Source organism: Hibiscus syriacus, unplaced genomic scaffold, assembly GCF_006381635.1.
Source record: "Hibiscus syriacus cultivar Baekdansim isolate YM2019G1 unplaced genomic scaffold, ASM638163v2 tig00112758_pilon, whole genome shotgun sequence".
Taxonomy (NCBI): domain Eukaryota; kingdom Viridiplantae; phylum Streptophyta; class Magnoliopsida; order Malvales; family Malvaceae; genus Hibiscus; species Hibiscus syriacus.
In genome coordinates, this window is record NW_024063396.1 from 622,267 (window position 1) to 634,783 (window position 12,517).

At 35.8% G+C, this 12,517-nt stretch overlaps 1 protein-coding gene across 1 annotated transcript; it reads left to right on the forward strand.

Annotated features, from left to right (window-relative positions):
• Window positions 1-846: 846 nt before the first annotated feature.
• On the forward strand, window positions 847-2,582 carry LOC120183354 (berberine bridge enzyme-like 4). The gene has a single exon (XM_039188068.1). The coding sequence runs from the start codon at window positions 869-871 to the stop codon at window positions 2,480-2,482; it is 1,614 nt and encodes a 537-aa protein (XP_039043999.1). The 5' UTR covers window positions 847-868; the 3' UTR covers window positions 2,483-2,582.
• The last annotated feature ends 9,935 nt before the right edge of the window (window positions 2,583-12,517 follow it).

Here is a 12,517-nt window from a genome sequence, read left to right on the forward strand (position 1 = left end):
ATCAATCCATAATTTAAAATAAATTTTTTCATATTTTAAAATAAATCAATCCATATTTTAAAATAAATTTTTCCATATTTTAAAATAAATCAATCCATATTTTAAAATAAATCAATTCATATTTTAAAATAAATCAATCTATATTAAAAAATAAATTTTAAAATAAATTTAAATGATTTTAATTTTCCCGCAGACCTTTGAAGACTTTTGAAGACATAAAACCATGTCTGCACCAAAAGAACTCGCGCAGACGTTTGAAGAGTTTTTATCTTCTAAAAAACAAACGGTCTACGAAGTCTAATGTCTGTGCGTGGTCTGCGCGACGCAGACATAAGAGTTGCACGGTGAAAACAAACTAAGCCTAAAACTAATAAACATTATCCGGCCGTTTTACCTTTGAGATGTATCAATGAAGATCTCGCAAGAAAGCTTCGATAATTTTGTCGAACCTGACATGCATTGAACTCAGACTGTTTCGCCGGCCGATCTGGAATTTCCTCAACCCAGAACAAATCTTCTTCTCCCTCAGTCTGTTCTAAAGCTAGCAGAAAATGCGCATCAATACTTGCATATTATATATGCAAGTGGTTGACATGACTCGACTATTAAGGCAACTTGGTATGTTTGACACTGTATTTTGAGTTGATTTTTGGTTTAATTGCCGTTCTTTAGTCTCCAACGATTCTGATATTTTAGATTTAATCACTTCATTTTACTTCCACATAATTTAGTCCTTTTCTTTTTACAAGATCTTTGTGCTTAAATTGTCTAGAGCCCTGCCCCTCACTTTATCTATATATACGCCATTGAACCTTAAGAACAATGAATCAATACCATTTAAATATCTCCAGATTTTTCAGGAAAGAAAATGAAATCATCAATCTCCACCATTTCCGTTGTTTTGATATTCGTTTTGTTATCAATTTCATTGGTGATACCCAACGATTCAAGTGATTTCGATAATTTTCTTGGGTGTCTTCATGCACATTCTAATTCTTCCTTTCCGATTGCGGATGCCATATTAACACCATACAATTCGTCCTTCGAATATATTTACCAGCTACGTGCAAGTAACCTTCGAACCTTGTTTTCTGCAACCTCGAGACCGGTAGCCATTATAGCCGCCCTGCATCCATCCCATGCTCAAGCCACTGTCGTTTGCACCAAGTTCCACGGTTTCCAAGTAAGGATTCGAAGTGGCGGCCATGATTTCGAGGGACTATCGTACACTTCCGATGTCCCATTTATCATTCTCGACATGTTCAATCTCCATTCTATTGATATTGATATAGAGAGCGAGACAGCATGGGTTCAAGCCGGGGCAACAACCGGCGAACTTTATTATAGTATAGCCAAGAAAAGCAATGTCCATGGGTTCCCATCCGGTATGTGCACCACTATCGGCCTCGGTGGACACTTTAGTGGAGGTGGTTATGGGTTTCTTATGAGAAAATATGGACTCACCATCGACAATGTCATCGATGCATTATTGATCGACGCCAATGGAAGGATCCTTAACCGTGAATCAATGGGAGAAGACCTGTTTTGGGCAATAAGAGGAGGTGGAACAACCAGCTTTGGGGTCATCCTTTCATGGAGGATCAAGCTGGTTCGTGTTCCACCTATGGTTACAGTATTCACCGTGCATAGGACACTGGAGCAAGGCGCAACGGAGATCGTTTACCGTTGGCAACAAGTTGCGCCAAAACTTCCAAAAGATATCTTTATTAGACCCCAACCTCAGCCCATTAACAATGGCCCCAACAATAGAACCGTCAGCGTTTCATTCGGGGGTCATTTTCTAGGGAAAACTGATAGACTTATACAATTGATGAACGCAAACTTTCCGGAATTGGGTTTACAACGAAGTGATTGTTTAGAGATGAGTTGGGTGGAATCGACCCTGTACTGGGCAGGTTTCCCCAAGGGAACCTCCATTGAGGCCTTGCTGAACAGAGTGCGAGTGGATCGATCGTTTTCCAAGTTCAAGTCGGATTATTACAAAGCAGTGATTCCTAAGCAAGGATTGGAGACGTTATGGGAAGCGTTGATGGACATTGAAGACATCTTCATCCAAATGAACCCTTATGGAGGGAGAATGGAAGAGATTTCGGAATCGGAAACTGCTTTCGCCCACCGCAACGGAATCCTTTTCATGATGCTATATGGTGTGACATGGTCCGAGTCAGACGGAGGCGTCAACGCCGCTGCACGACACTTCGAGCTGTCGAGGAGGTTGTACAACTTAATGGAACAGTACGCGTCGAGCAACCCGAGGGAAGCATTCCTCAACTACCGAGATCTCGACATCGGTAGCAACAAAAGTGGGGAGACTGATTTCGAGGTTGCCAAAGAATACGGGGCAAAGTATTTCAAGAACAATTTCATAAGACTGGCGAATGTGAAAGCCATGATAGACCCTGAAAATTTCTTTAGAAACGAGCAAAGCATACCGCCATTGCCAATGCTAGCAACTCATTGAACTACTGTCTTGTACGACCGAAAAACAATAAAATGTAAGTGAAATATCTTCTATATTTTAATATCTCTTCCCTTTTATTATTTCTTGTTGTTGCTTTTAGTTTAATCACATCGTGCGTGTTAATCAAATATAATAAATAAGAGTATATACATATATTGTTAATCCAATCAGTAGATATTTTTATACAATGAACATTATATTATGTTGTTAGTTTGTATATCACTTCACTATGTCACCTAAAATAAAGACAATTGAAAACTGCATAGATTTTTTAAGTGGTTGAGGAGAATATAATTCAAATTGGATTAAAAATAAATTTAAAACAAAATAGAAATTGATGAAACAAAAAATTATATATCAAAATCATAAATAATTAAATTACTTAACGAAATATCAAAATAATATCATTTTTTTATCAAACTTCAAAAATTCGAATTTGACTCGAGCTTAAAATTCTAATGTAAAATTTGAGTGAACTCAAACAATTCGATCCAAATATCTGAAAATTTAAAAAAAATTATAATTTTCAAATTGAATTAAATTTTACTCACCTCCCATCATAATTTACTTTTATCAGTCTCAATATATGTGACAATCATGTTTATCATCTTCTCTTCACATAGATTCGAACCAAATTTAACACTATTGTTAAAAAATAAAAAGAATACGCACTATTGTTATGAGAATATAAAATAAATATATTGTTTTTCTAACACTAATTGTTGCTAGGCTGTGTGCAAAACTTACCTCACTTGCACACAATTTAATACTATAAAACAAAAATGCTTGGTTGGGTTAAGTTATTTTAATACTATAAAACAAAAATGCTTGGTTGGGTATCATTGAATAATGCAAAGGATAACAATGATTGAAGCATGAACGACATAGTGGGCTAGTTGACAATGATATATAGCAAACAATTATTGGGGAGAAGGCGCAGACTGTCGAATGATGATGATAAACTAGTGTGTGTTGGTACTAGAGATGAATTAAGAGGGAGTGTGTGGACATAGGTAATAATTTTTTTAAATTATTATATATTTTAGATTTTTTTTAAATATTTTAATGGGTTAATTACATGATTGATTACTTATATGTTGTGTTTTGTTATTTTTTTCACTAATTAAAAATAATAATATATGGTCACTTTCGATTTTGTTTGATTAAGATGTAATCACCACAAGTTAAATATAGTTAACAATTAACAAATTAAATGTGTGACAGTTAAATATTTTGGTATAATCACATATTTGGTCCATGTAATTTGCGACAGTAATTGTAATAATATGATGACTTGAATTTGGATTCATTAAATTATAAAAATCAAATGTATAATTAATGAATTTATATAAAAAATATTTTTATATAAAAATATTTTTTTACTCCCATGATTAGATCTAATATATATTAATAAAGGATATAGATAATTTATGGACAAAAAACGGTTTTTTTGGCTCATTAGGATATCTGATTTTTTTATTTTGGATAATATAACATTTTCTACAGTGTTTATAGAACTCATCATCTCGACGTGACAAGTTCCTATAAAAATATTTTTTATTATAAAATATAATTTTTTATTAAATTTTACCATATCGAGATAAAAAGTTTGAATAAAAATATTTTTATTAAAATTCGTCGACATGAAGAATTTCATGCAATGTAGAAAAAACCATAGATCCTAAAATAAAAGTGTATGTGCCTATTTTGAAACTTTTTTGGACTTCCCAATTGGGTCAAAAAACCCAAAAAACAGGCCACTAATTGCAACAGAAAAGTCATCAAACCCAAAAGCATGCAAAAATAGTTTTTAAATAGTTGGTTACATGCCTGTGGGGGCGAAGCTAAGGACGATAGCGCCTTGGCCCATGGCCGAATGGGAATATTCTTTATTAGCCATCCTATAAAACTGGTAATTCACTTAAGCCATTTTTAGCCCATTGGTTAGGTAAAAAAATATTTTTTTTTTAATTTTAAAAAATAATAATTCAATTTGAAATATTTTAATATTTTTTAATCTTTGATTCCAATTTTTTTTAGTTTTAATCGTCACTTCATTCTGAATTGATTGAATATTTACGAAATCTTAAATTTATGTCCAATAACAAAACAAAGAAAAAAATTACATCTCCAGCTTAACGATGACTATTAATGTCACGAATATAGACCTACTAGTAAATTACAAAATGTAAAAGATTTAAATTATACTGAATTAATGTATACAAATCAAATCAGACTAAAATTACGATCGTACTAAATTATTAATTTCGTCAAGTGCGATCCAACGGTGAAGAAATCTAAACTCAATAATAGAGATTTTTTTAGTTCTTGCTTGAAACTATTACCACAGAAGATAATTATTCTATTCTATACTCATAATTTACAGGCCGGTCCAATGAATTTTAATGCTCTCGGCGAGATAATAATTTTATGTCCCTATACTTGTACCGTATAATAGACAAAACTAAATAATTTTTTTAAAATAAAAATGAAATAGAAATTATAGTCAAACAATATCAATACTAATACAAACCAAAACCTAACGGCGAGAATTAATTTTTTTGGATCGGCGATTAGGTGTTTTGGGTTAATTTTTTTGGGTCAAATATATATATATACACTATAAGCACTAGAAAATTGATGCCCCCTCAAACATGTTGCCCTGTGCTAAGGCCTATCTAGCACATGTATTGGGTCGGGCCTGATAATTTATTATATAAATTAGGGTAAAGTATACAAATGGGCCCCAACTATAGGATGTTGTTTTGTTGAGTCCTCCGACTATTAAAAGTTATGAAATGATACTCTGACTATAGGGTGTTGCTTTATTGAGTCCCTCGACTATTAAAAATAACAAATGACCACTCGACTATTCATATGTTCTAAACTCATCATTTTTTGTTAAAAAAATAGTAGTCAACAAAAAATTGTAGTCGTCTATGTTTGACGCTAACATGCTAATTTTGATATGATAGTCATTTGAGATTTTAAGATCAAATTTTATTATATATCTCAATCAATAATGTCGACATTCGTTTTTCAGTCATATTATTATTATTATTATTATTATTTAAAAAATACTAACATATTATTATTAGAAAAAATAACATCAGTGACTAAAAATCTCATATAATATACGATTTTAACCAACTTTTTCCGGATTTATCAAAATGACCAACAAAATCGCAATGCGATCGCTAATTCGCAACGCGATCTCCATTATCGCAAATTAGTTTCCAGATTCGCAACGCGATTATGACTATCGCAATGCGATTTTCCAATTTCGCGTTGCGATTTTCCCAATTCGCAATGCGAATAAGTAAATCGCAACGCGAATTTGGAAAATCGCAATGCGATACTGGCTATCGCAACGCGATACTGACTTTCGCAACGCGATACTTACTTTCGCAACGCGATACTGACTTTCGCAACTCGATTTGACTTTCGCAACGAGATTCTGACTATCTCAACGAGATAATACAGAATCACAATGCGATTTTCAAAGTTCGCAACAGGTTTTAGTTTCGCAACACAAATTTTTTGGGTATATATCTACGCAGCAGCAACAACTCATAACCTAAATCCCTAAATCGCAACTCATTCCATCTTCATCTATCACTCTCTCCAGCGACATCTGTTCCTATATCCGTTCCTACATCCTTCCCCATCCGGTAACAGGTCTTAGTTTCGCAGCTCGTTTGTTTAGTAAATTAATTTACAACCATGAAATCATCTAATGTTGATCATGTTTGGATAGATTTGTGTTTTGGAGGGTCATGGGAGAATGTTCATGGTGTTTTACAATATATGCCTTTACCCATGAATCTTCAACTAAAACTGTCATTAAAAAGTTAACTTATGAAACTCTAATGTTACTTGTTTCAAAGAAATTGAATTTAGAGCCCCTAAGTGGATTTAGGTTATCTTATCAGAGAAATGGTAAAGTTTATTTGTTAACCGACAATGAAGATGTTGAACGATTCATTGCTTACATTAGTGTTTCAAGTGATGATGTTGCATTGTATGTTGTTGAATCTAGAAGTAGTATTGTTGGGTCAGTAGCGGGTAGTAATCAACTAAGTTTTTCTCAAAACCCATAACCTTTCTCTAATCCAAATCCCAATCAACTTTCAGCACCAAATTCCGGTTTTCGTATTGACCAATTAGATGATGATGAGCCAACAGAAAAAATTGTGAGTACTAGTCAGTATTCGAAATTTGATCTTGGTCAATACCCGGACTTTGATATTGGTCAATACTCGGATTTTGATGATTTTTCAGAAGAAGAAACAGACCATGCGTGTAATGATTTTGATATTGGTCAATACCCGAATTTTGATGATGAAACAGCCGTTGCCGAGGAAGATGTTGTTGATGATAATGAAGAGGAAGTTACGACTGTGAATGAACATGTTGAACATCCATTCTGTAATTCATATAATCCTGAAGAAGAAAAAGAAGAAGAAAAAGTCCCCGAAGAAAAGAAAATGCCACGGGAGTATAACTGGAATATGCCAGAATTACTTCAGATACCGGAAGAAGAGTTGGTAAAGAAAGCAGTTGATGTTACACAAAAGTATTCGTATCAAGAAAGATGATTGTTTTGATACAAAGGAAGACTTGAAGATAGCTTTGTATACGAAATGTGTGGAAGATGGCTATCAACTAAAAGTTAACAAATCAAGCAAAGATCGTTTCGAAACAAGGTGTATGATTGACAAAAACTGTACGTGGCGTATGATTGCAAAAAGGATAAAAGATTGCGAAATGTTTCAAGTTAGGACTTTTATTGATAAACATAAATGTTCAAGAACCCAAGTTTTTCCTCACCATAGACAGGCAAACAAAAAGGTGTTGGGTGGTTTTCTGGCTGAGTTAATGTTTTTGAATGGCAGGGTATATCGGGGACATGAAATTATGACTGACATGAATGCTCGGTTCAAGATTAGTATATCATATTCTCAGGCTTGGAGAGCCAAATGTTATGCCTTGGAATTGTTGAGGGAGTCGCCAGAAGCATCGTTTGCCCAACTGCCGGCTTATTGTCACAATTTAAAGCTGAAAAATCCTGGGTCGGTAACTCATATCAAAACAGATAGAGATGGACACTTTGAGTTGCTGTTTATCGCCATTGGTGCTGCGGTTAGTAAATCAATATAATTTTGTTGAATCATTTTTGTTAGTTACATGCATTTCACATTTAAATGATTATATTTCTTGTGTATATTATTTTGTAGATTCGTTCGTTTATTACTTGCATGCGCCCACTTATTATAGTTGACGGAGCACATTTGAAAGGTCGATACCTTGGAGTAAACTTATTAGCAGTAGCCATGGATGCTAACAATGAGATATTGCCAATAGCTTACGGGGTTGGCAAATCTGAAACCTCTGATTCATGGACATGGTTTATGGGGCATCTTAGGGATTGCATAGGTCCTATTAGCAATCTGACAATCATATCCGATGGGGCAAACTCAATTGACAACGCTGTTAGAAGGTGTTTCCCAGATGCTTTTCATGGACTTTGTGGTGTCCATTTGTATAGAAATCTAAAATCAAGGTCTGCTGCTATAAAAAAGCACAAATGGACATACTGGAAGGCTGTAAAAGCTTATCGGGAAGTGGATTTCAATAAGCATATAAACTGTTTAAGACGTGTTTTGCCTCAGTGTGCTCAAACACTAGAAGATGTCGGGTTTGAAAGATGGTCAAGAGTACATCAACTTGGAGCAAGATATGGTTTCATGACGTCTAATAGTGCAGAATCAATCAACGCTCTAAGTCGTCATTCCCGGAAATTACCCATTACTATGTTAATGGAGTTTTTTCGAGCCTCTATTCAACAGTGGTACTACAAGAAAAGAAACCATGTAGGTATTATTTCTTTGAATTCGTAACTTATCATATATTTTACTAAGTATTATTTATTTAAATTTACAGGAACATTGGAACATCGTGTTACACCATGGACTGAAAAAAAGATAACGAAACGTGTTGTGAAGTCAACGTCATGGAGAGTTGAACCATGTTCAAACACTTTGTTTGAAGTACTGGATAATAACTTAAATGGGCTTGTCGATCTAAATGCAAGGACGTGTAGTTGTATGAAATGGCAAACATCTGGTTATCCGTGTGGCCATGTTATAAAAGTTGCTCTTCATCTAAACCAAGATGATTCAAGCACATACGCTATGGATTGCTACACTACAGAAGTATATCGACAGACTTATGCCGAGATTGCCTACCCTATTTCACATCCTTCTGAGTGGGACATACCAGATGACTTACAAACAGTTTTGCCACCAGCCATGGACAGAAGGCTACTGGCCGACCAAAAATCCACGATCGTATACCGTCTAAGGGTGAAGAGAAGAAGAGATCGACATGTAGTCGGTGCAGGAAAGTGGTCATACAAGGTTGACATGTGGATCACCAGTGCCATCACAATCATCTTTTCCTCTACCAAAATATGGATCCTCATCAAAATCCAAAGCTCATATGGTGTCAAGCATAAGGCAATCAAAATCGCAATCATCTTCAAAATCCCAATCACAACCGGCTTCACCTTTTGGGACTGTTAACTTAGGTGATTTTTAAATGCAAACGTTGTATTATGTGTATTTTATGTGTGCACTTTTAACATTTTCAGTTAGGCATGTATTAGTAACTTGAGTGTGAGTTTGAACATTGCTATGATCTGTTCAGTTGTTATCACTTATTAGACATTCATTTGACTATCGCAATGGGGCTATCGCAACGCGAAAATGGCTATCGCAACGCGGAAATGGCTATCGCAACGCGGAAATGGCTATCGCAACATGGAAATGACTATCGCAATGCGGAAATGACTATCGCAATGCGGAAATGAAAATCGCAATGCGGAAATGAAAATCGCAATGCGAAAATGAAAATCGCATTGTGATTTTCTCATTGCAATTTTCATTTCGCATTGCGATTCTCTCGTTGCGATAGTCAGTTTCATGTTGCGATAGTCTGTTTTGCCTTCAACATAATGCAGATTGAAAATCAACAAATCAACTATTACATTTCAATCAATTAAACAAGCACAAATAAGAATTATGTACACATCAATTAAACAAATCAACATTTACAAATCATTTTTTACAAATCAATTAAACAATCAAAAAATAATAATAATTCTTATTTCCTCATCAATTATTGAATCAATGAATCAACTTTTGCACCCGTACATCCATTTCACGCAGCTCACTTAAGGATTAACCTACAGAAACCAAACATTTGCTCAAACAAGACTTCCTACACATCTAAAACCTACAACCATCAAATTATTGAATTCTAGGTACTTAACCAAACATTTTCAAACCAAAAGGAGTATATATGTTAACAAAACTTGCATTTGACTTACCAATTAACAATGGACACTTTCATAACGTGGATGCAGGTAGGCAGCGTCTCGAATATATCGCTCTAGCCATATAATACCGAAACCACAAGCCTACTACAGCTCTATCTCTATCGGTGGAAGGTAGAAACTCTGTGCTTTCCGTCGTCAAACGCGCCAAGCACATGCATACGAGAAGACCACAATCCCCTCTGGCTCCCGGCGATTGTTGTGGCGCGGTCTCGTCTCTGACAACTGTAACATTTAACTTCTTTGGCTTCTTGTGTCCAGAATGAGTCCAATAATTAATCCCATCCAAGAATTTAGCCAAATGAGAGCTCCATCCCTTGATAATATCTCTCAAATCAGACAGTGATATGTAATTTATCATGCTGTCATATACTATTATCTTCAGGGATGGGAGCTGAAGTTGGACGAGAAGCCAATGATGACGTTCCAAAACAGGGATAAACACCTACAATCATAAGTAATAATTCATTTATTTGCGCACTTATTTATGAACACCTTTAAAAAATTAAAAAAAAAATACTAACCTTATCGACCTCCCACCATGCATGATAAAGTTTAGCTTGTCCATTGCCCAACGCAAATGATTCATCTCGTTGATTCTTCAAGTGAACTGCGTGAAAAGACGCCGTCATTATTGTATATCGCGAATTTTTTTATTTTTCCTAAGTTTCCTTATTATTAGAAGACGTGACACCCACACATCGATATGATGTTTTACAAAAAAAGACATATATTAGTGAATTACATTAATTTTTAAAAAAATTAATCAAAATCATATATAAGACAAATATAAGACTTACCTCCCCATCGAAATAACCACTGTCTCCAACCCCTAATAACACGCCCCACCAAGACCGATTAAGCAACAAATACATCTCATCGTTGAGTTTGCTTATGTCAGTGTAACACCCTTGGCTCCGCTCATGTAGATAAAAATCAACTGCGGTCTTAGCCCAAAGGGTATTATCCAGAATTGTTTCCGGTAGTTGTCTTCTCTCCACTTCAGATACCAGAAGGGTACTAGCCGGTAACTCATACGAGAGCCAACTCTCATCCATCATGTCCGGCAACGGTGGGGGTTTCTCAATAATTCGATATATTACCCCATGTGAATCGGGCTCTGGAATGGTGGGAGGGACCTCTTCAACGATGACAGTGGCCTCTTGAACGGTGGGGGGGACTCTTGAGGGATGATAGGGGCCTCTTGAACGATTGGAGGGGACTCTTGAGGGATGACAGGTGAGTCGGGCTTCTTCTTGTGGAGTCTTCGCACCATTGGGGTAAACGGAGACGTAATAGCACGTGCACGCCGTCTGATGCGTGAACTCCGTCGTGCAAGAAAAACCTGACGTAAAGCATCCACCTTATCGGGCCGCTAAAAAAAATTAATACATAAATCAGTAAATAAACAGACATGATATTAAACAAAGACAAATATGTTTCAAACTTGCATTGTATTCACCCAAGTCATTATTCTATCATAGTTCACAAAATGCATCAGATAACATTCCAGAAGTAAGCACTTATATAAACATTTAAAAGGACAACATATATAAACATTCCAGAAGAAGAATAGTTTACTTTCGCAACACGAAACTTAAAATCGCAACGCGAAAATGACTATCGCAACGCGGAAATGGCTATCGCAATGCGAAATGAAAATCGCAACGACAAAATGCAATGCGAAACACAAATCGCATTGCGATTTTCATTTTCGCGTTGCGATTTTGTCGTTGCGATTTTCATTTCGCATTGCGATTTTGTCGTTGCGATTTTCATTTCGCATTACGATAGCCATTTCCGCGTTGCGATAGTCATTTGCGCGTTGCGATTTTAAGTTTCGTGTTGCGAAAGTAAACTATTCTTCTTCTGCAAATTGAAACTTGAATGGATTGCATTACTTCAACCAAAAGACAAAACCAAAAACAAATACTAACTTCACAGGGTTAAAGAATAAACAGTTTAGCAGTATTGGCAGCAACCGAATGAATTTACTAAGCAATCTAAGTGAAATGGTTAATCTAAGTAAAATTACGAGTAAATTTATCATCAAGTTAAATATGAAAAATTTTAAACTTACCTCGTTGCGTAGAGTATGAACCTCATTATGCAACGATGCTACCATCTCACGTAGAGCGGCTACCTCACCACGTAAAGTAGACACCTCAACACGCCATGCACAATCGCCTTTGCGTAAAGTACCGACCTCCTCACGCAAGGCATTGACCTCATCACGTAACTCCCCTAACTCATCCCGTGGAGGTGGAGAACAGGGAGATAAACATCGTGGCATCTTTTCGGTCGCCTATCTTGAGGTGATGGTGGAGAAGAGGCTCGATGATGTGACAGAATAGGTGATGGCTGTCGTTGTGGAGGTGTATAGTCAGGTCGATCAGGTGTTGGCTCTGGGTGAGGTGATGGCTCCCGAAGTGGAGGCTGCTTATCATCCGTTCCATCAAAAAAACGCTTATTAGCTTGCCACCAATCAGTGGCAAGCTCAGCTTCCGTGGGTGTCAGCCTCTGTAGAGGAGTGTTGGCCTCCTAACAATATAAAAGCTCAAACAAAGTTAAACGTGTACTAGTAATAACTTGTTTATAAACATATGGTAGTATTTATGTTAACTTACATTATTTATTGT